The sequence below is a fragment of the Neovison vison genome, chromosome 14 (assembly GCF_020171115.1).
Source record: "Neovison vison isolate M4711 chromosome 14, ASM_NN_V1, whole genome shotgun sequence".
Taxonomy (NCBI): domain Eukaryota; kingdom Metazoa; phylum Chordata; class Mammalia; order Carnivora; family Mustelidae; genus Neogale; species Neogale vison.
Window position 1 is genome coordinate 30,679,190 of NC_058104.1, and position 25,003 is coordinate 30,704,192.

Genomic DNA, 25,003 nt, shown 5'->3' on the forward strand with positions numbered 1-25,003 from the left:
CTGCTGATGAGGGGAGGTAGGTTTCTCCTCGCTAGCAAGAGAGTCAGAGAAGCAAAGAGGTTGCATGACCAAGAAGCAAATGTGAGTGAGGCTGGCCTAGGCGTTTTTTCCAGCTCATGGAGAGAAAGCCACAACAAGGGCCATCACTGGGACCAGGGAAGGCTGCACAGAGGCTTGAAGGAAGAGACCTGGAAGACGGGCACTTCAACATCCAGGAATGGTATGAGCTAAGGAGGCAGGACTGTGGGTGGCACAGTCAAGAGCTAGGAACATAATAGATACAACAGATAAATTAAACAAATAATTCTTCAGCCAATAATCAATGCTGTCTTTATAGCCTGAAGGCTTCCCCTTTCAGGGGCCACTTCCTAGGGACAGCTGGTTGCCCTGAAGCTAAGGCTGTGTATGAACGGCAGCAATTACCTGGGGACTTTGTACCTCTAGCTGCTTTCCAGTATTAGCAAGGGTCTCCAACTTAAAAAATAGAAAAGCAGTAACATGATATTTGGAAAAACCCAAATATTCACTAGTATATAAATTCCAGAGCATATTGCTATGATTGATCTACCTACCTGCGGTTCTACTGCTATAAACACTGTGGAGCTGACCACAACTATAATGCCTGCCACTTTCATGATTTGAGAGGCATTCCAGAAAGATAAGGGCAAAGAGAACAGATTCCAGAGTCAGACCATTAGGATTCAAACCTGCCTCTGCCACTTTTTAGCTGTGCCATCCTGGGCAGTTTACTTAACCTCTCTGTGCAGAAAAGAATGATGATATGGCACCTATCACAGGCTTCTTTGAACACTGAATGAATATAGGAAAACTGCCTAGAACAGTGCCTGGTACCATGCATGCCACATAAATTTTAATCACCATTACCATTAGGTTAGAAATCTTTGAAGGGCAGGAAGTGTTAGGACATTTTTTATTATTACTAATATATTTCCAGCTGCTTACACAGTTTCTGGCATGTAGTAGCTGCTCAATAAATTTCCCTTGAATGAATGACTAACTACAAATGTAGATTAACACAACATCACAGACATGCAGAAATACTGGTTAATGGTTTTGAATGGACTGGAGGATTACTAAGGGTTTACTGCAGAAAATGAGTCAGGTGATGTGATCAAGAGCAAGTGAAAATTAATTTAGTGTGCAGTGTGAGAGAGATCTTTTTAGGACTATCATTCTCCCCTGAAGAGGTTTTGTACCAGAATCTTCCACGTGAATCCAGGTCAGTTCAATATAAATTTGGTGATGCCCAACTATGTGCCAAGTCTGGAATAGGCTGTTGGGAGTATAAGACCCATTCCTTGGGTTCAGGGTGCTCAGAACTTACTGCATAAATCATTCCAAGGCAGCATGGGGAATCATTTTAAACTTACTGCTCTCCTGTCAATGGCTGTATGCCAGCATTTGAAAACTCTAGTGGCAGCAGGGCCAGGGAGGTAATATCGGTATGTGAGGTAGGCATGCTGGGGCCTTTAATGAACTGGACAGTTCATGCCCCCTTCAAGAGGATAGCCACTAGTTGTATCTGGTGGTTTCCCATGAGGGAATGTCTGTGGTCAGGTCTTCCAGTATTTCAAGAGAGGCTTGCAAACAAAACACATGCATGCACACGTGCGCCTATGGGTAGCTGATTTGAGACCTCTTCTCTCTAGCCAAAATCCAGGGTCTTTGCATGACCAACCAGATACCTCTCATGCCATCAGCTCCCTCTGCAACCCATGAAAGTGCACCTTGCTCCTCACTTTATGAGCTGCTGCTTGAATGCACAGCACTGTTTCTTTCCTTTGTAGCATTGCATGAGCTATTTGTTCTGCCTGGAATAACTTCCCTGCCTACAGCTCTTAAGCTGGTAGACTTTTTATTTTAAAGCCTTCCCTGATCTCAGTACACTGAGTCAGGCATCTCATTGGATAGAGTATTTAACACATTTTTGTAATGATCTCCTTCAAAATCTTTATCACCCATTCACCAAGAGCCCTTGGAAGGCAGGGACTATATCTCTTTTCTCTGAACCTCAAAGATTTGCAGGGCATTCAAAGAGTATGTACTCCATCAACATTTAAGTAAGAGTGACAGATGGATGGATGGATGGTTGGATGGGTGGATGGATTTCCCATGACATTCTCTGTGGAACATTTATCTGCTTGTTGTCACTTCTGTGGCATTCCATTATACACATGATAACTTGATTTTATCTCCTCCCTCCTCTTGCTTCTCTCCAAACCCAATCTCTCTAGGTAGCTTCTTGAGAACTTTTCCCTCTTACCTCCAAGGATGGCTGATAGATCTGAGTTCACGTTGCCCATTGACTTCCCTGAGTGTGATACTTTTTTCAGTTTCCTTATCTGTGTGGAAATGGTTATATGTTTGGGAACTTCTAACAAGAACATTCCCATAGAGCTTGTTAAGAAGACTAAGCATTTATACCATGCCTTGCATGTAGTAGATACTCAAAATATTAGTTTATCCACTGAGTGTGATAGCACTGACCCTTTCCCTTGTTGAAAAGTGGAGAGGTTAAGAGCGCTGATTTTGAAACCAGGCTTTGTGGGCTTGAATCCAGCTTCTTGCTTTATGTTCCTGAGTAAGTCTCTTAAATACTCCATGCGTTAATGTTCCTTATCTGTAGAATGAGGATAATAATACCTGTCTCGTAGTGTTCTTGTAGGAATTAAAGCAAATGCTTAGAAGAATACCTGGTACATAGTGAGTGCTCAATAAATGTTATTTTTGTTGTTTACCAGTCCAACCCAAGAGACCTTGGAGTGAGTCTCTCTCTTTCTTTCTTTTTATTGCATTATCACAGACTACTCAGGCCAGCCTCCTCCCCTTCCTTCTATCACAGATACTGACTCCCTGCTGTGTTCAGGCACCTTGCCACAGCTGTGGATTTCATGGTAAACCAGAAGAAATTGTTTCTTCTTTCCTGGAGTTTTTAGCCTGGCAAAAGCCAGACAGAAGCTTCTCAACAGCAGAAGACAGCATGCGATGGGAGCATTTAAGAAGGGGTAACAATCTAACGCAGAGGACATGGAAGGCTTCTTGGAGGAAGTGGCATGTATGCAGTGACATGGGAGGAGTAGGAACCAGTCAAATGATTGGGGAGCAAAGTATTCCAACAAGAGGGACTAGAATGTGCAAAGGCCAAGAGACGAGAGAGAGAATGGCTGTTGGAACATTTAAAAGTTCAGCATGGAATGGAGCTCATAGACTGGAGACTTAAACGGGGTAGATTCCAGGCTGTAGATGTGTCTTTAGGATTTCTGATTCAGTTTTTATATCTACAAATTGGTATTTCACATCTAGTTGAAGATTTGAGCTTTTTTCGAAAATCAGAAGGAGAGGCCATGCTGGATGACATTTCCATGTGGGGGTGGTGTCCAGCTTAACCAGACCCCACTGGACCTCACTCATTTATGTTGTCTGCCTGCCCCTGCCTGGAGAGAGAGCTAAGGTGTGGGGAGGTCTGACTAGGGAAGTAGTGGGGAAGTAGTGGCATCTGATTCGAATTATTCAAACAGCTTTGCATCCTGGTTTGAGTAGAATTTGTCCTGAGGAAATGGAGAGTCATCGAAGGGCTTTAAGCATTAGGGGTTTTACTAAGTAAGATGTTTGTTATTTCTGTATCAAAACACAGACATCGAGGAGGGCTGGGGAAGGGGTGGCGAGGCACGGGGGAGATAAAGAATAGAGGGTCCTTTATAAACCTCATTAAAACTTTCATTATGTAGCTTCCTCATATATAAAATTTGATAGGAGCCATCAGAAATGCTTGAGGGGTAACATCTTTCAGCTTAATGTGTCCCCATTTCCCTCTTGGGCTGGCAGGGGAAGGTTCCATGGGATCTGGGTGTTCAAGATCATTGGAACATTCCCTGATGCACACCACCCTGCTGCACACCCTCCAAGGCCATGGTCCTGGTGGATGTTCTGTTCCATCATGAGACCTGTATTCTCCTAGTGGATGCAGGGTTGAAGTGGCAGCACCTATGCCAGGAGATGAGGACAGACAGGGAACAGGCCATGCCCAGAAGACAATGTCTAATTACCTACGTGCCTCAAGAAGCAATTTTCTCTGGTTGGAGAAATTGGTTTTTGTGCCTCTAGTCCATGCACACAGCTGAATGACATGTAGGTCAAGGAGGCATAATTATATGGAAATGGTTTTATGTTTGGGAACTTCTAAAGATCTACCTCTGTACACTGGGAGGTGGCAGAGAGAGAGTACTTTCCATTCTGCCCAAACTGAGTTCAGTGGTGAAGGATGGCTTGCTTCATCATGGCTTTGGAGGGGTCTGTTTCTTTTCTAGCTTTGGGACACATGCTTGAATGTCACAGAGAAAAAGAAGCAATGCCTTCTTGGCATGCTGGTAATGAATATGGACACTGCACCTAGATCTGACATGTTCTTGCTGTGTAACTTTGGGCAAGTTACCTAACTTCTCTGTGCTTCTATTTGCTCATCTATAAAATGGAGTTAATTTTGAGGACTAAGTTAATGCATAGAAAATACTTAGAAGAGTTAGGCTGCCTGGTAGACACCACTGCAGTTGTGCCCTCTGCTCCCCTATCTGTCCCATTTCACTCAAGACTTCTGCCTACCCTATGTCCCAGCTGAGAGGAACCACTGTACCTGAAGGTCCCCACATAAGCCACATTCTCTCCAGTGTTTGAGACTTCACCTGTGCAGTTCCCTTTTTCTATAACACTTCTTCTGTCCACTCTGTCTGGATGGCTCTTGTTTTTGACTCTCCGTGAGCCATCTTGTTCAGAGCCCAGATGGGTGTCCCTTATACTTTGCTGTACCCCTTGTCTATAACAAAACAAACTACCTCTCTTTCTCCTCCGAGCAGAAATATCATTTCCAAGAGAGAACAGGGTAAGTGTCAGTAGGAAAAGGAAGGTTTTTTTTTTTTTCTTTAGAATAAGTGAAAATGTAAATAATAATAGCAGTAATAGGAGTAATAATGCTGATGGTGAGAAATGTTTACCTTCTTCTGCCACAAGGGAACTGGTCTTAATAATGAAAATAATAGCTTCCACTTAGCAATCTCTTATGATATGCTGGAAACTGATAAGTAGTTTGCATTAGTTACTGCTGCTTCCCTCATTTTTAAAAATAGTTGTTATTATTATTATTCCTTTCTATAGAGGAAGGAATTTAGGATTAGTTTAGAGACTTGCCCAAGCTTACATAGCCAATAAATCACACAGCCAGGATTTAACCTCCGTACTGTCCAACTGCATAGTGTTAAGTGCTGCATGCTTTAAGAAGGCAGAAGTCCTTGGGACCATTGCTTCCAAAGATTCCGAAGTCAGCTGCTGGACAGAACTTGTACCTACTGGCTGCTAGTCTGTCCTGACATGGGCACCATTATTGGATGCTTCCTACTCCAGGAGGCTAGGCCTTCCTCACGGCCCTAGGGTAAAAGGCATTTTCCTGCTTGTCCAGGGTTTCCCAGAATGACTAGGACACTCGTTGGTTGAACAAGGAAGGGGTGGGCTGCTTTCTCTGCAGAGGGAACTGCAAGTGCAAAATCAAGGAAGTGTGAAAGCATGCTTTGTTTGCAGACCCGTAAAATGACAGGCTTGGCTGGCAAGAGGACCAGAGGGAAATGAAGGATGAGCATTCAAGAATCCAGTGTGATAACCTCAGTGAAATTGCTCTGCAAACTCCCAAGGTTGTTGTGGGGGCTGAAGGAGACAAACTTGGGAAGCCACTGCACACACTGGAAAAGCGTTAGACAAATGTTAATTATCACAAATTATTTCACAGGTAGCTTGATGGGTATTGGGAGCGAGATAGCAGAAAATTAAAATATCTGGTAATTTTTCTTGAATCCACATTCACAAACGCATTCATAAATGAGGAATTCTAATTTCATCACTTGGATCTCCTTTTTTTTTCAGATGAATAGATTATAAAAGATTTCAGAAGCTAATAAAAAATCAGTCAGTTTCCTGGTCGTTATTAATTATACTCCAAGGTTTTGAGACTTGCAGTAATTTTTTGTTGCCCACCTGTAAAACCATATCGGCTAATTCTTGATTCAGGTATCTCTTAGAACCACCTTGTCTTTTCTCTTTCCTTGGTCATCCTGTTGCTGTGGGCTCTTGGAAAGCAAGTCTGTGTCTGTATTATTTTGGAGCACATTATTAGTCTTTAGTATAGTCCCTGATACATGGTAGGTGCTTGGCAAATATTTGTTTCGTGCAGCCTTTAAACCTAGATGGCATCATATTATACCCGAGTTACTGCAGAGTTAGCGCTGTCTTGGCCCCTGCCCCGCTGTTCCCAAAGCAATCTGTGTTTGCTCCAAAACTCAATCCATTTTCCTCATTCTGATAAAATACTATTGGTAAAACTAATTTAACCATTATTAAATATTAAAGCTGGTAACAAAGAATCCGGATCTGTAGTTTAGCCAAAATGATAAAGTAGGAAACCCCTTATTTTAAAGGGTTTCAGTATGGACAGATTTTACAATTCTGTATCCTGAAGGTAGGTGCCTCAGCCCCACATCTCCATTTCAGTGGAGGAGATCATGTCTTGCCTCTTTTTTTTTTTTTTTTTGTTTAGATTTATTTATTTATTAGAGAGAGAGCACACGCAAGTGTGTGCACATGAGTGGGGGGGATGGGCAGAGGAAGAAAGAGAGACAATCTCAGGGAGACTCCCTGTCCAGTGCAGTGCTGGAGGTGAGGCTTGATCTCATCCCCTTGAGATTACAACCTGAGCTGAATGAAGTCAACTGAGCCACTGAGGGGCCCTGAGATCTTTAATGAAAGCACCCCTCTGGGTGATCCTGGAACCAAAGACCTTGGCCTGACCAAAAGCACTATTAGTGCTTCAACTGAGTAGGTGGCTACACAGGCTCTTGCTCCCGATGTCTGGGGCAGAAGCCTGGCTTTGCCATAGCACTAACTGCGTGACTGCACTTACGAGCTTACCATGTTCCTCAGTCTTCTCATCTACAGAATGGGAGTAATAATAGTACCTTTTTCATGGGGTTAGAAGGATTAAATTAGTTAATTCATGGGAAGTGCTTGAAACAGTGCCCAGCAGGTAATAGGCATTCTGTTAATGTTCGTTATAATTATGGTAAATGACTGTTTTTAGCATCAAGGCTTTAGCAACTGTACTATCCAGGGTTCAGCCACGGATCCTGCTGTATGTGGGGTGTGGTGGTAGAGACATGAGTACAGTATTCGAACACTGGTTTGGGTTTCCACAGCATCTTGAGCTGTTTTTTGGAACAGCAAATTATTACATTACAGGGTAGTAGGTTGAATATTTTAAAAGGTAAAAATTGGTCAAATATTGATAATTTCACATAGTGCAACCTTATAATTTTCAATTTACTTGTTTTGTCCACTGGACGGTACGTATCTCAAAAGCATGGGCAAAATTCATTTGTCTCTCTGTCTTAGAAAAGGTTCTCATGTGAAGGAGATGCTCAGTACATACATAAGATGAAGAAACAGACTCGTGGTCAGAACTCACATTGCTTATTGGTTCCCAGATAGGAGAAAGGTGAATTCCAGACAGTAGGGGCAGAAAGTCTGCCCTGATTACCCCTACAGCATTCCCAGCACTGCCTCCTAAACCAAGAGTGGGGTTGATTTCTTCCTCTTTGTACGTGGGCTTCCTTCTAGCTTATCTCTTATCAATTTCGAGGCTTAATGTGGGTTACTTCTTCATCTCTCCAACTAGATTGTGTCCTCCCTAAGGGAAGGAACCTGGATCTATTTGTCTTCGTGCCACCAATAGTTAGCACATAATTTAGAAGTGAATGAATGAATAATAGAAGGTCTTGGCAGGATTCAGAGGGGTGGCTCCATTTTGAGGATCATTCTTGCCTCTGACACCTTTGCATGTGTCGTGGAATGATGAACCCTGGATTTGAGGTTCAAGGATGTAGCTTTGCTTTTCAGCTTGGCCTACCAGTAGTAATTTGAGAAGGCTATTTAACTCCTCCAAGGTTCAGTTTCATAAGGATGAGAAAGCCCTTTGTAAATTTTAATTCTTTTTGCTTATTGGCTAGCACTATATTAACATTAATGGCTATTACTGATGACTCTTTTTGAGCATGAGGAATAGAGCCTGACATATAATAGGTGGTCAGTAAACATTTACCACATAAACCGGATTTGGAATTCTGAGCACTTAACTGAAACTAAGCCCACTTAGGGCTGATAGCAGAAACCTTAGCAGGACTTGGAAGACCACAGAGTTTTCATGGAAATTGTCTCATCATAATATGCTACTTAAAAAAAAAAAGGCATCTCAATTTCTGTTTTGTAGGTTAGGTGTGGGATGGAGAGGGAATTCACCTGCCTGTCCTTGCTTAATAATAATTTCAAGTAATTAAACCATCTGCTTGGGGAGAGGGCAATGGGGACACTGGGAAAGTCTTTAATAAGGAAGGAAGACATAGTCCCTCAAAATGCCTGCAAAGACCAGGCTGGGAGGGTGAACCAAGACAGAGGTCTGTAGACACAGCATTTGTCTTTTCCCATGCCCTGAATACCAATGTCTGCAGTAGGCCCAGTGGCAAGCAGAATAAAGCAGTGGTACACAGGCCTGCTCTATGTCAGCTGTGCTGCTCAGTAGCTGAATTACTTTGGGCAGGTTATTTTACTTCAGTTCCCCCACTGCCAATCTTATATATTCTAGAATAGATATAATAGAAGTACTACCTCACAGGCATTGCTGTGGGGATTAAATGAGGCAGTGTGGAATAATAGGTTTGATTCAGTGCTTGGTTCGGAATAAGTGCTCAATAAATGGTAGTTGTGGTGGTGGTGATGATGATAGTTGTGCTCAAGATGCTGCTTCAGTCTCTGCAAGGTGAGTATGGACATTACATTTATGGGATCAAGAAAGCAGTCACCTATTCTTCTGATGTGTCCATCCACACATTCATCTACCCACCCACCTACCCATTAAGTATTTGCAAAGGCCCCCCAGAGGGGGTCTCTGGCATCATGGAGATAACTCAGATCCAATGTGTTCTGTTGGGCTCAAAGCCTAACTCAGCATTTTTTCTCTCTTTTTTTTTAAATTTAGAGAGTGAGTGAGAGTGGGGGTGGGCAGGGGCAGAGAGAGAATCTCAACCAGGTTCCATGCCAGCGTGGAGCCCGACATGGGGCTTGATCTCCCTACCCTGAGATCATGACCTGAGCCGAAATCAAGAGTCAGATGCGTAACTTCTTGAGCCACCCACGCACGCCAGCTCAGCATTTTTTGATGCTCCCAGGCAAAGATAATTTGAAGACCCACAGGAAGTTAAATGCCTTATCCTCACCTCTCCTGTGTTATGAAACTTGTCACATTATATTATGATTATTGACCTGCCTTTCTACCCAACTAGAGTGTGTGAGTTCTTTAAGGGCAGGGCCATGTCATGTTCATGTTTGTCTTTCCCCCATCCTTATCCCCTAGAACCTCTGGCACAAAGTAGGGTCTCATGAAGTGGAGTCTGATCCTTAACATAGCCTAAGGAGCCCAGGTGGGAATCTGATAGGAAATGCTTGTCAATCTTAAGGAAAAAAACTCTTCTATTTATTAAGCACCTGTTGTGTGCCAGGTACATTGTCTCATGTGTTCTCAACAAGAGGGACATTCTTTTTTTTTTTTTTTTTTTAAAGATTTTATTTATTTATTTGACAGAGATCACAAGTAGGCAGAGAGGCAGGCAGGCAGAGAGAGAGGAGGAAGCAGGCTCCCTGCTGAGCAGAGAGCCCAGGACCCTGGGATCATGACCTGAGCCTAAGGCAGAAGCTTTAACCCACTGAGCCACCCAGGCGCCCCCAAGAGGGACATTCTTAGCCTCATTTTACAGATATGGAAATTGACATTCAGAGAAGTTAATTGCACACAGCTGGAAAGTCCTGTGGATCTCAAATCCAGGTTTTCACTAACTTCCCTTCGCACAAGAGACCATTCAGTGCTCACATTTAGTGTGGTTGGAAAGAGTAGATGAGGCTGAAAGTGTGGTAGTATAAATGGATGTGGAATGTGTGTGTGTTTGCTTGTGTGACATCTACATAGCCAAATTTGGGGAAGGCAATAACACGGTAAATTTAAAATCCTATAGGAGCACAGCAGGAAACACAAGTGAGAGAATCAGGCCAGGTGTGTGTGTGTGTACATACATACATACATATATACATATACACAGATATACATATAGAAATATATAAAAATATATTAATAAACATATATATAGATCTGTGCTAGGGTACAATAGGGAAAGGTGGGGACTGTGGTGAACTGGTTAGTACAAGTGCCATTTAAAGGAGGCTATGGCTACTTGGTTCTTGGCACTTGATGGCAGTCAGGGAGAGTTCAGTTTTCAAGACTCATGAGAAAACTGAATTTTTATGAGATTGCTTCTGAATCTTAGTAGGCAAGGTGCTGCTTTTTAAGAAGACTTTCAACAGACTTCTTTCGCATTCTGTGGGGTCTGATTTTCAGCTCCAGGACTCCTCAGGAGGTTATATGAGGGTGGTTGGGAAGGATGTTAACTAGCAGTATGTATCTGACTAGCATTTTGAGGAAAGCATTCAGTACTGACAGTGATATAAGGAAAAAAAAATCCTCTTACTTCCTAGAACCATCCTCTTCGGGCTAGAAGTTCTAACTGAGAAAATCCAAGGGGAAACCACCATTTTCTCTCCTCTTCCATAAGCTCTCTGTCCATTTTCAGGGTGTCGTTGGAGTTTCCACCTCAGTCTTAGGGGCATCATTCCTTTCTTCTGCTGTACCCTGGGTCATTAGAATTGAATGCAGTCACGGTGTCGGTGTCCCTCTACTGGGCTGGCCAGAACTCAATTCTGTTCATTTGTCAGATGACAGTGCTGAAGGTGACCCTTTTCTTCTTGTCCAGACACTTGCTTTCTCTCTGTTCAGGACTCTTGCGACTGACAGCTGGATCATTAGCAGGACTTGCCCACTGCCACAACGAAGATGACAGCTTTCTTTTGTGCTGTGGGCACTTTGCCATGGTGCCTGGAGAGCCAGGCACAGACGTCCTTGATGTCTGAGGACGTTGTTCGTTTGCTTGTTTCACTAGTCTGACGCTGTTTTACTTGGAGACTGAGGTGATGGTGGTTGGGGTAGGAGTAGGGCTGGAGAGGCTGTGAGCATGAACCTTGACCCATACTCCTATTGTGTGCCAGGCACTGTGTTGGGCACTGTACAGGTATTGCTCACTTTTTCCTACCAGAGCCCAGAGATCGTTCACACTACATGTTCTTGCAATTTCCCTCTTAAAGCACCTTCCATCTGTTTTTCACAGCAGCCAGAAAGACCTTTGAAAAACTCAGATTAGGTCATATCACCTGCTTAAAAGGCTCCCATCTCTTCTTGCAACACTTAGAGTGAAATCCGGATTAGTCCTGTCTGTATACCTCTTCTCCTCATCTCCTGCCACTCTCCCTCCTGCTCATCGTACTCCAGCCACACAAGTCTGCCTTTGTTCCAGCTCATTCCACCGCTTAGCTTTTACCTTCGCGGGTTCTTGTGCTTGGCATGTCCTTCCCCTGTGCTTCCAAGGCCACCTCTTTCTAATTGTTCTCAGTGCAGACATTGGCTTTTTGGACAGCCCTTTCCTGATCACCCTGTCTGCTATAGTTTCCTATCACCTTACCATGCTGTTTTCCTGATAGCATTATCAGTATCTCATATAGTGTTTATGCATCTGTTTACTTGTTTACCACTTGTCTCCCTGGTAGAATGTACACCTGTGCAGGCATTCTTTGTTTTTCCTCCGGTGCCTACATGGGTGCCTGGTGTATGAAAGAGGTGCCACATATATGTGCTAAGTGAATAAAGTTGGTGTTATCACCCCCATTCTTGGAAGAGGCTCCGAGAAAGGTAAATTACCTGCTCACGACTTCACAGCTAGCAAGGTTGCAGTGCTGGGATTTGAACCCCCAGTTATGCCTAATTCCTAAGCCAGTATTACTTTCCCAATGCCTGCTGGCCAGGATGGGTGGCGTTCTGGAAAGGTTCTCAGTGTGGAGGGTGGACGTAATAGGGGGACCACACTCTGTGAAGGTCAAGATTTTGGGCCTGTGATTCCTTTAAGGAATGCCCATCTCTACCCTTTTCATGGCATTGCTCCCTCTTGAGTTCTTTCTCTAATCACTGCTCCATTCTGCCACCTTCCAGGGAGGCCACTGCTTTTCGTTCAAGAGGCAGATGATGATTCTTGTCAGCAGCTCTGTGGAGTTGAACCATGGTGTTGAGGCCAGGAATTCTAAAAGCAGAGGGCTGCAGCAAGAACAGAATCACCAGGCCATTCTATACCTTTGACTGTGGGAAGAGGGGGTATGTGTGTGTGCATGTGTGTATGTGTGCACATGCATCTCTGTCTCCATGTAGGTGTATGTTTATGCATGTTTCTCTGTGTGTGCAAGTCTGTGTGTGCACACGTCTCTGTGTCTATGTGTGTGCATACATCTTTGTATGTCCGTGTGTGTGCGTGTGTGCGTGCACATGTCTCCGTGTGTGGGTCTGTGGAGAGTCCCTCCTGTGAAGTGATGTGGCTGATAGTTTTTCCTGCACCTAGCTGAAAACAATAAGAAATGTCTTTGGTGGAAAAGCAATCACCCCAGGTCTTCAACTGGTAAACATTCTGGCAGATGAGGGGGGAAAGAAAAGAAGTTACTGGCGAATATCAGAAGTCAAAAGAAGTCAACACTGTAAAATGTGTTGTCCCAAATCAGGGTCACTTTGTGTGGTTTCTACAAAGCTCTGGCTTCCTGTTTCCTCTGCTTGCATCTCACTCCCTGTTTGCCTCCTGTCCTCAGACTGCCTTTTGGCATTCAAGACTCACCCTCTTTCTGTTCTGATATGTGCCACCAGTCCCCTCTTGCCTAAGAGTCACTGCAGAGCCTGTCCCCCTTGACTCTTCCTTCCATTCATTCCTTCCTCGGCCTTCAGGTTCCAGTTGTTCTCTTGAGGGAGCTTTTCTTGGCTTCCCCATTGGGCAGGTCCCCCTATGAAAAGCTCTTCTATCACCATGTGCCTCTTCTTCATGTTCTTTCACACGTGACTATTTACATTTATTCAGGTTTGGGATCATGCTGGTCTTTCCCATGTGTATCATATGAGCATGCAGACAGGGCGCGGCTTTTTTTAGACTTGCTATGTGCCTAGCACAGTGCCTGGTACTTGGTAGTGCCAGGCACATGGATGGATGGAAGGATGGATAGACGGTTGGATGGATAGACGGTTGGATGGATGGGTGAGTGAATCAATAAATGCAGATGTAGTTGTCTAATTGCGCTTTCTGGTATCTTGTCTCATTGTTTTTGCCGTGGAGCAAAATGGAAACATATTTGGGTTGAAAGTCCCAACTCTCAATGTAGTTCAGTATGCTGGTCATAACGTTTACTCAAGAGAAGCCCAAGTTACTCAGCCTCTACTTGATAGAAAAGCAAAGATCCTGGCTTATCTACACAGAGAAGTTCCCTCACTTTGAATCCCACCAGATCTAAGGTAATCACATCTTCCCCAAACCCCAACCTTCCCTTCCTTAAATTGCCCTTGATGGAGTAGAGTCGGCATGGTTATCACTATTGCAATGGTCAAGGCACACTGGATGTGGAATCTAAAAGATTTGGGATCAAGGTTACACCTCGTTAGCTGTGTAACCTTGGTCGAAATTCCTTGTCCTCTTAGGGCCTCTGTTTCTTTATTAAGAGCATTGTACTAGAGATCAGGGCTCCCCAGATAGTAGTGACTGGCCCACCAACATTATGATTTTTTCCATCTATTTGTGTTCTCTGTATAACTCTTTACTCAACATTTTGTTTTAAAGTGATTTCCCTTTCCTGCCCTCCCCCACCGAATTTATACCTTATATAAAACTGCTGTCCAGGGATGCTTGGGTGGCTTAGTTGATTAAGTATCTGCCTTCAGCTTAGGTCATGATCCCAGGGTCCTTGGATTGAGTCCCGCATCAGGCTCCTTGCTCAGCAGGGAGCCTGCTTCTCCCTCTGCCTGTACTCCGCCTGCTTGTGGTTGCTTGCTCTCTCCTTCTGACAAATAAACAAAATCTTTAAGAAAAATTTAAAAATACTGCTGTCCAATATAAATACAATGTGAGCCACATATGCAATCTCAATTTTTCTAGCAGTCACATTAAGAAAATAAGAAGAAACAGGTAAAATTAACTTTAGCAGTATGTTTTATTTAACTGTATCATCGAAGATGTAATCAACATAAATTATTAATGAGATATTTAATTTTTTTCATATGAAATGTCCAAAGCATGGCATGTATTTTACATTCTGAGCACATTTCTCTATGGATGCTAAATCTTTCAGTGGAAATCTTTGATCTCTGTTTAGATGTCATAAAATATACAGTTGAAAAGAGTAGATTCACATACCCACATTGTTCCAAGTATAAATTTATTTTCCAACAACTGAACTGAGTATCCAGGCTTAATTGTAAATTAACTGAAGTCAGATTAAAAAAGTCAGTTCCTGAGTTATGCTAGTCAAATGTCATGTGCTCTATAGCCACACGAGACTTGGGGTTACTATATTGGACAGCATGGACAAATGACAAACCTGAATCACAAACCCACTTCCCTGCTATAAACAGAAGATATTCTTAAAAATAAATACAGTGATAATGCAAGGGTGACATTACATTTTAGCTAGATTCTGAGCCCTAGGCCTGCTCTGTGTCTGTTAAAAAGAGAGATTTAGCACACATGAAAAGGTGTTAAAGACACCAGCACCAAGATGAGACTTTCCCTTTGACAGAGTCAGAAGGTTTGAGGAAACTGAAAAGAGATTTAATAATGATTTGGCCTGCGCCACCTAAAATAATCCCACATAAAACAACAATAGCAATAACAAAACCCCTCAAAATCCAGATAATTACTCCGAACTCTAAAGTTTCACAGCCCTTTTCCCCTTTACACCGATCACTTTGATTCCTCAAGAGACCACTAGCAGTGTGACTTTGTAAGAAGGGAACTAAATAAGAGTTGGGAAAGTAAGTTCTGGTTTATTGCCATTCCTAGCTCTGCAACTTTAGGTAAAGTCTCGGTTTCTTCCTGTTTGTGGCAGACATTGGGGCCCCTGCTAGCTACGCATTGCTTTATTTTGTCCATATCATACACCCTGTGGAAAAAGACACTGTTATACCCATTCTGCAGAGAGGAACACTGATGCTCAGAGAAGTTCAAGCAACTTGCCAGAGCTCCACCAATAGGAAGTCACGAGGCTGGAATTTGAATCCAGATCAGTGGGTACCATAAGACCACATCCTAATCCACCATGCTGTCAGGTTTTGAGGGCTCTTCCATTTAAAAAATAAAAGGTGGATTTGTCTTCCAGGACATTGTCAACATGCAATTTGCGGTACTACTTGGGGGCTTGCTCTTCTAGTCACGCCAAATCCCTTTTCCTAAGTTGGCATGCTTTTTTTTTTTTTAAAGCCACATACTCATTTGGGTCTCCATCTCCTTTACTGCTTGCTCCTCCCCCTAGCATCTTGTTTTTATTCTCCACCCACTGTGACCCCCTTAGCATTTCTTGGTGCTTAATGAAGCTTTACCCACTCTAGAGTTTGTGAATTTGCATCCTGGTGGGCTGTGTCAAGCCTGCAGATATGTTTGGTTTGGCTCCTGCAGTGCTGGCTTGCATAGTGTTTTTAAAAATTTTTGAATTAGTTGCCAACATTGAAACATTGGATGTTTCACATAAAAATCTGGATTCCTAGATTTTTGGAAGAATTTGGCAACACTGGATTGGCTGGAGAGGGGAGTGGTGGTGGTGCTTTCTGACCTCCCCCAGTCCCCACCCCTCTCTGTTCTCTGTCACCCCCATTCCTTGTGACTTAGCCCAAGTGTCAGTTGTCAGCTGTCACTGTGTGTGGCCTGCCATTTTCTTACAATAAAGCTAGCCAGTAGTACTGAGTATCACTATCAGTTTCTAGCTATGTGACTATGGGTATCTTAGCATTCTCATCTGAAAAACGGGCATGATTACTATACATGTCTCAAGGGGGCCATTGGGGGAATTAAATGAGTTAGTGCCTATAAAATGTTCTGAAGAATCCCTAGCACATAGTAAGTGCAACATACGCCCTAGCAGTAGTTAAGAGGAAAGTGCAGTGGTTTTGGTAAATATGTCTCTATCACTGGGGGGAAATTAGAGAGGCCAAAAGAGCCACAGGCTTTCAGAAACACAGTAGGGAAGCATATTCTTTGGGTAAGTGAAGAGTTTCTTAAAACTGGGCCACTGTGTGTGCATTTACACTATTTGACTGCTCCTAGCAGGTCTCTGAATTCGAGAGACCTGCTTTCCCTTGCCCCCTGCATTTCAGGCACCCTCTGCCGGGCTGGCATCCCTTATCAGCTTTGCCCACATAGTTCGATCACATGGAGGTTCAGTGGCAGGGTCTACCTACCACTGAAGGTCTGAAGAGAGGTCTCCCTACCTCTCTTCTGTTCATGGTCCTGTCTGCAGCATGCAGAGCAATCTTGCTGAGTTCTGGTCAGACCCTTTATCAATTTTAGTTGAAGAAGGTTTCATGTTCTGGACTGACAGTTTTTTGAGGTTTCACTGAACCTCAGGCACCTCTCTGAGAGGTACCAAATTCTCTAGGCTTATGATGGAATTGATTTAATCCATTGGATAATTCTTTCCTAGTTTTCCAGGGCAAAGAGTTTCATTCCTGGTGGGTGCACTTTGAGTGGAATTGTGCAGTTATGGAAAAGACCTGTATATATAAAATAATGTGTGGCTTCAGGGGATTTATAAAGTTTGTTGACATGTCAGACAATAAAAACAACACTACCTACTATTTATTGAGCTCCCACAATGTTTGAGGGATTGTGAGAAGCCTTTGCATATTTTATTTGGGATTACCACCACAACAGTGGAGGGCACAGAAGATTAATCACATTTACTGAACTCTTACTCTATTTGAGAGCACACATGTGCCAAGAATGCTGCTACACATTTTTACAATTTCATTTGTTCCTCACAACAACCCTGTGAGATAGGTATTATTATGATCCCATCTCACTGATGAGGCTAAGACACAGAGAGGGTGAGAAATTTGCCCAAGGTCACAGGCTAGCAGGTAAGGGAGCTAGGATTCAAACCCAGGCAGTTTGGGATTAGAGACCTCTTGATTAATTGCTGAACTTGGCTGCCTGCTTTCTTATAAATGAAAACTGAGGCTCAGAGAGCTGGAGTATCATATCTGAGATCACACAACACACATGGGTAAGATACAGGATCCAAATCCATGTCCACTCAGTTCCAGTGCAAGGCATTTTATATTCAACCTCAAAAGCAGAAATGACACATGAGGTCACTACAGAAATCACGCAGAGAAATGGACAACAAAGCTACTGGTCTGGACCCCAGCCGAGCCAGCTTCCAACATAGCTACTTCATTGGTCCGTGCTTGGGTTTCCAACAAGCAGAGCCCAGCTCTCCCAGGTCTTTGACAGACTTGTAGAGTGAATTACTGCCAGAGCCAAGCCTGGAATCCAGGACTCCTCACGCAGTGCTCTTTCTCCCATTGTTATAACAGGGATTCTAAGGCCCAGTGTGCATGAAGAGGAGCCATACAGGTTAAAGAGGACAATTAAGTGCAGCATGTAGGAACTCTGACATTAGGGTATCCATGTGCTTTTGAAAAGGGCAGCCATTAAATAAATTATGGTAAAATATATAGTGGAATACTATGCAGCTTCATAAAAGAATGAAGAAGCTTCAGTATAACATTATGGATGATTAATATGTTAAGTGAAAAAGAACAAGATGGAAGACAGTGTGTACAATGTGCTCATTTTGAGGAGAGTTAAAAAAAAAGTGTTGAAATCCTTTATTCTTATTTGTTTATGTGTACACTAAAATACTCTGAAAGAACAAATAAGGAACCAAGATACTGACCAACTAGTTACCTGTGTGGTGGTGTTGATGGGGTGGATTTGGGAATTGATAAACAGGGGAAAGGGATAGTAGGGAGATTTTGCAACGTCTGCCTTTTTATATTTTTAGGTTTTTGAATAATATGAATGTTATTACCTATATAACATATAATGTGCACACATATGCATGCATGCACACTGCCCAAAAGCAGCTGCATAGGAAAGCAGCCTATTCCTCAGCCACAGCTAGCTGTCTGGGAATATGAGCCCAATATTAGTTTTTCTGGGTTTTCAAAGGAACTTGGAAATCTTTTTTTTTTTTAAAAATTCCAAGTTTTAGTTTCAAATATTTGTTGCTAATATATAGAAATATGATAGGTCATTGCAAACTAACAGTGTGTCCTGCAGACATGCTGAACTCACTTATTAGTTCTAGGAGCATTTTTTGGTGGAGTCTTTGTGATTTTCTCTGCAGGCAGTGATATCATCTGTGAATAGAAACAGTTTAATTCCTTCCTTCCAGTAAACCTTTTCTTTCTTTTTCTTTCCCAGCTAGAATTTCAGCTAGTGTGATGTTTAGTCAGAGTAGCAAGAGCAGATACCCTTGTCTTGCTCCAGATCTTAGAGGGAAAACACTCCATCTTTCAAAATTAAATGTGATGTTAGGTATAGGTTATTTATTGATGCCCTTTTTCAGGTTAAAGAAATTCTCTGTGTATTCCTGGTTTGATAAGTTTTTATCATTAATGTTGAATTTTGTCAAATACTTTTTTTGCATCTATTGAGAAGATCATACGGATTTCCTTTTTTAGGTTTTTTTAGTATGGTAGAGCATACTGATGATTTTCAAATGTTGAACCAGCCTTGCATTTCTGGAATAAACCCAAGTTTGTCTCAGTTTATTATCATTCTTATATATTCCTGAGTTAGATTTGGTAATATTTTGTTGAAGATTTTTGTGTGTGTGTGTCTGTGTTCATAAAGAATATTGGTCAGTAGTTTTCTTATAATGTCTGGTTTGGTATTAGGGTAAAGCAGGTGTCATAAAACAAGTTGAGAATTTTTCCTTAATTTTTTAAATTTTTAAATGCTGAAAAAAATGACTTACAGAGTGGTGCAGGCAGTGTGTTAAGTGAATAACTCACCACAGCCTCAGAGCAACTCTGTGAGGTATGTGCCATTATTACCATCATCCCATTTTACAGAGGGGGAAGGTGAGGCACAGAGTAGTTAAAGTCACTTACCTAAGGTCATATAGCTTATAAGTAGCAAAACCAGGACTCAGACCCTAGAGGTCTATCACCAGACCGTATACTTTTAACCTGTTTACTAGATTTTCTCAAAAGATGTTTACAGGTGAATGAGAACACATCTGGAGTGCTCAGTCCATCTTACTGGTCACCATTTTCCCATTCCTGGTCAACAGCAACTGTAACTACTGTGTGTCACAGCACCGACTATCTGCCAGGTGACAGACTCATCAACTCCATCTCTCACTGACCCTCACAGGCAGGTATTAACCTGTGCTTTCTCCTGGTTACTGGCTCCCCTACCGGCTGTTGCAGAAATGCTCCTCTCTGCTGGGTGGTGTGTGGTTTCAGGCTATCATCTTCCTTACCTTGTCTCCTTTAACATCCCTGGTGCCTTTTAGAAGGTAAATTTAAAAAATATCTTTCATATCTCGTTTAATTTTGTGCTACTCCTTCTTTATCAGCTAGGCTCACCCGTCTTCTCAGCCGCTTCTTCCCCCAGGCATCAGGCTCATCTCTTCCTCCTGCACTGCCTTCTGCTTTTTACAGTTTTGTTCCAGTTGGCCCCATCAGTGTCCCCAACTCTACCTTGTTAGCTTGGCTGGCTTTCTGTATGCATTTTGAAAGGTTAGAAACATCTTGCTTACTTAAAAGGAGGAGAAAAGAGACAGAGTTTTAGGGACAGCTGGGACACCAGTTTTTTCCATTGAGCACAACGTGAAGAACTGAGGTTAGTTAAAAGAACTTCCTGGCAATAATGAAGGCACTGTGGTGGACTTGAAAGAGCAGATGTTTGCACACTGGCTTGACTGTGTAACTATAGACAAGATGCCCCACATCTCTGAATCTCAGTTTGCTCATCTGTAAAAATGGGTTCAGAGAAATGTACAGATCCCAGGGATGTGGTGGGGATTGAGTGCAATAATGTAAGCATTTAACATAGAAAAAGATCCAGTGTGGAGAAGGCACCAGTAAGTGCTTTCCTCAGTCCAAGTGGTGTGCTAAGCCATTTTATATAGACAATCTTATTTAATATACACCATCTATGTGGGTAGTAGATAAAATGAGGTGGGAAAAATTACGGTACAGAAAATCAAGAGTTCTTAAATGGCAGATTTTTAAGAGTTCTTAAGTTCTTAACTGCTAATAGTTCACATTAGGACCCCTTGCGACCCATTCCAGACCAGTTAACTTAGATTGTCTGGGGCCATTCCTAGAGGCACAGGGTATTGGACCACATGGCTTTTCTCAAGCTCTTCCTTTCAGTCTAGACACTGAAGGTGGTAAGAAACATCTGTGCTTCTCCCAGTAAGTGACTCCCCTGTTGCCAAACACTCAGCCACTCCCCACCCACCCTTTGGTTTCCACCCATGTTGCCAACCACCCTGTGAAAATTTGGAAATGAGGTGAGTCCATTGCCAGGAAAAGTGATTCAATTAAAATCTCAGTTTTCAACAATATTACCAAGCCCTGTGGCCTGTTACTTCACACCCAGCATAGCTGTGCTTCCCGGTCAGTAGCAGAGTAATGAGGGCTTGCTAATTGCTGGTGGCTGGGAGTGGGGAGGGGATACTGTAGTGAGCTCAGCAGGAGTAAGGCGCTGAGCTAAGTGCTTTTCTTGTGGCTCCCAGCCCCTTCTCTGGCTCACATGCCAAGCAGCCCCCTCCTTACCACCAAATCAGCTTCATGATGACCACAACTGCAGCACCACAACAATAATCAGTGTGTGGTGTCGGGCCCTCAGCTGAGTGCTTAACTTGCACCATCTCCGTCAATGTTTTTATTTCTCACCATCATTCAAGGAGTCAGCTGCTTTCCTAATGCCGATTTTACAGATGTAGAAACTGAGACACAGAGTCACAGAAGGTCCACATGTTAACACTAAGCTCTGCTTCATTCTACAGTCTGCATTCTTGGTTACCAGGACACAATTGTCCCCCTTTATGGGTCTAAGGGAATGACTAAAGGATTTTACCTTTGAACCACCTTGCAAGCCATTAACAAAACCAGCCCATGGTCTTTCCGAAAGCCAAGCCTCGTCAGTCATCCTTTTCCAGAATGCTTGGTCCTTCTGCCTCTACACAAGCTCTGCTTGTGAGCTCCTTGAACTCTGGGACAGCACCTTAGGGATTCCCTAAGATCCCTTAGGCCCCTCTTCAGCACTTGGCACAGAGTAGGTGGTCACTACTCTGTGCCCATCAGTACCTTCCAAGTACCCATCAATACTTTACAAGTTCTCATCCTAATCCCTCCCTCTTTTAAGGCTCTAAATCCTGGGCTCAGCCTTGATGAGCCTGTGCCTAGCACTGCCTGGCACACGATAGGTTCCAATGCTGTGGGTCAGAAGGCCCTAGCTGGCATAGGAGTTAGCTGAGGACGTGTGAGGTACCTTGTCTTCCACCTTGAGGTGTTTCAAGGTCTGAGCTTTCCCCTGTTCTGCTCATCCTCATGTTCCTGCTCTGGACCCTTGGAGCCTCCCCTTGTCTTTATGTCTCCATTCCTTAAAGCGTTTTCAGAAGAAAAGCCAGAGACAGTGGCTACTTCAGTCAGCAGAGGAGATGGAGGGGTGAATGTGGAGGGGTCAGAGTAATTCTGATATGAGAGGTGAAGGGAAAAGGGGGCCTGTCACTTCTCTGGGTCAGCAAGTGTCACCAATAACCAACCTTTTCAAAAACTCAGTTCACCTTAAGAGAGCTCTGGGAGAGGCTCAAGAGGGCTGAGAGGGGGAGGTGGGGACTGGACTGAAATCAATTCCTGTTCAAGGTAATTACAGGACACGTGCTGCTGCCCCAGCAGGGCGAATCAGAGGTTGAGCATCTCCCAGGGCAGCCAGAACGATTAGTTAGTAATAAAAACCTCATCACTCACTGGGAGAGAGGTTTGGTGATTGTAAACTTAGCTTTCTCATGCCTGCCAAAATTTGGGTGCGGGGGCATTGTAGCATTTATTTAAACAACCTTATCAGGGCCCCTGACCACCAAGTTTAATGTTTTGAAAAGGAAATCTCAGCAAGTCTCTCAGAAATCCAGCTCCCAAGTTCCCAGGATCCTGGGATGCGGAATGACAGAGTAGATGATTCTGTGATTCTAAGCTGTACATTGGATTTTTTTCTTAGTGATTTCCTTTTTCTCCTCTCTCATCTCCCTGTAAGTGATCTTTAGGAATCTTTTTGCACATAGACTGTCTCAGGGACTGTCTGGAAGAAGGGTTTATCTCAAGCTGGAACCCCAGGAACCCCCTCCCCTCTTCACAAACAACAAGCACCCCCCAGCCCCCAGCAGCTCAGCTCTCTTCAGGAATTCAGCACCAGTCTCAGCCACACTTTGGAAAGGATGTTAAGATGTGGGACCAGCTGGACATCCGCAGCAGTCGTCAGCTGCCCAGGGTGGGTAGACAGGGAAGCAAAGCCAGGGAACAGGTATGGCCTCAAGGAGACTGTGACCCCCTGAAGTGGTGGCCTTGGTAGCCCGTGTGTCTCTGGATCCTTGCCCTGGCCAAAGCATGGTTCCAGAGCCAACCTGACCCTTCTTAGCCCGCCTGGAGACCCCCCGTTTGCTTAGGGGATCACAGGGGCTCATCCCTTGCCCCATCCCAGTGGCTCCAGAGAAAGTGTGCGGGGTATCATTCTCCTGCTTCACCTCAAATCAGGCAGGGACACGCAGTGGGACAGAGGGGCAGAGGTTTCCTAGGGCTGGGGTGGGTGTGGGAGTGAGTGACAGAAGTGAAGCCCCCCACTAAGCCATCTTTCTAGACATGCGGTCAGATCTCATACACAGCCCCTACTGGGCACCGTCAGGGACACGGATCCCTTCAGATGCGCATACAAATACTCCAGTCCACGCGCACACTCACACCAACCCGTACTCAAAACATGCCCATCAGCTGCCGCGTACCCTCGTGACACACACACACACACACACACACAGGAACAGACAAGAGTCCCTGCCAGGCCACAGCAACTTCCTTTCTCCCAGTCTGGAAATGTCCGCAGTTGCCCTTAAGGCTTAAACTTTTTCAGAGGGAGCGCCAGGGATCGCACAGCGAGCATATCGAGGCCTGGGGGTTCTGGGCAGGGTTGCTTCTCCCTTGGGGCTCTTGGCTTCCTCCCTCTCCCACACACTCCTCACCTGGTAAACCGAGGCACAGCAGAAGGCTGTAGTAGACCACGGGCACGAAGCCCAAGCCGCAGACCGAGCCGGGGGACCAGGACAACGAGCTGTTGGCTACGAGGTGGGCGTGCGTGTGCTCCATGAGCTCGCCCCTCGCTCCCCTAGTCTCTGCGCCCGGCCTGCCAGCCCCGCTCTGGACGGCGGTTCGGTGGTGGCGGCGGCAGAGGCAGCAGCTGGAGCAGCAGCGCCTCTCTTCCCGCAGGACTTGCTCCTACCCTTTGCCGTGGTTCCCTCTGCTCCCTCCGCACCTGCTTGCCTGGAGTCCTGGCACGGCCCTTGTGTAGGGCAGAGGGCGCTGGGCGCAGGGACTCGGGAGGGGCTCCCAGAGCTGGTCAGTGCTCCTCCCACCTCGGACCTGCTCGGCTCCCGCCTCGGAGACGGGAAGCTGGGACGCTGCTCCCTGCAGCCAATCAGCAACTGCCTGGACGCGGATGATGGGTGAGGGGGGTTGGATGCACGGGAGGAGGGGGTCCCAGCTGCTTCTTACAGCTCCGGCTTCAGGAGAGTAGTGAGACCTGGGAACCCCAGAGGAAGACCCGAGTGGGAATAGGCTACCCCTTCTCCACCCCCTTGCGGGAGGGGCGTGGTGTGGGTGGGTCCTGCTTCTCCTGCATCGGCTCAGTACTCCTCCAGCGTGTCCTCAGTTTGCCTTTCTCGACTCTCCTAGCCACTTCTCTTATCCCTTCCCAGTGCTCTGAGTCCATCCCATATAGAGGATACTCTGCCTAGGGCATGGGGGTAAGAGGAAGCTGTTGGAGGGAGGATGCTCAAGAGTTGTCATTTCTCCCGGGCCAGAGGAGCTGCACTTGAAAGGAAGTGTGCATGCGTCTCAGTGCGTGTGTTGATTCTGGGGAAGGCCAGGGGTGGAGTGTTTCTGAGTGGATTGCCTTTGAAGGGGTTACAGGCTGGCTAAGAGAAGCCCGCCACACTGAGACCTTTTGTCAGGAATAAGGATGTTGCAACCATTCACACACATACTCCCCCACACTCACACAAAGATACACAATACCCAGTCATGTGGGTGCACTTATGCGGGCACGCGGAGGCCCTCTCATCCCTCACCCAGACACGTGAAAACAGAAGTGCACCCTTATCAACATGCACAAAGACCACACTCACATGACATCCCAGACACACACAAACCTGTGTGGGCATCATCTAGGCGTGGTTTAGTGTTTGAAAGTTGTGTGAAGTATAGGAGAGGTAAGCAGGTGGGACTTAGGCAGCCTTGGCGAGTTGGGGTGAATGGGCACCTCCCTTTTTCTTCGATGTAGGAGGTTGAAGAGTTCCTAGTGCAGCTCTTCTAGAGGCCACAACAGATTCGGGTAGGGAGAGAAATCAGGGGCTCAAGACAGCATGTGTGAGAATTAGATTCTGTAGAAATACCTAGGAGAGGCATTGCCAGGGGCTGGGTGTAGCTGCTGCCAGTTAGTGCAAGAGCATGTGATAGCTCAGAGAAGCCTAAGGCCCCTTTCTGTTCTTGCGCCCCCCCCCCATTCATTCCTGGGGAGAAGGAATGGGCTGGGCTTTCTGCAGCCTCTTTCAGGTTTCCTAAGATGGAGGAGATCCCTGCTTTTTCATGCCCAGCAAAGGGCATGTGTCCATTCCCCATCATTGTTACGGCGCTCCCCAAGACAGGCACTGGGGG

At 44.7% G+C, this 25,003-nt stretch overlaps 1 protein-coding gene across 1 annotated transcript in view; it reads right to left on the reverse strand.

Moving 5' to 3' along the window:
• GPR139 (G protein-coupled receptor 139) overlaps window positions 1-23,437 on the reverse strand; it is a 39,089-nt gene extending 15,652 nt beyond the window's left edge. Inside the window, exon 1 of the mRNA XM_044233200.1 lies at window positions 23,314-23,437. Coding sequence (XP_044089135.1) covers window positions 23,314-23,437 — 124 coding nt within the window. The remainder of the gene's footprint in view (window positions 1-23,313) is intronic.
• Between the last annotated feature and the right edge of the window lie 1,566 nt (window positions 23,438-25,003).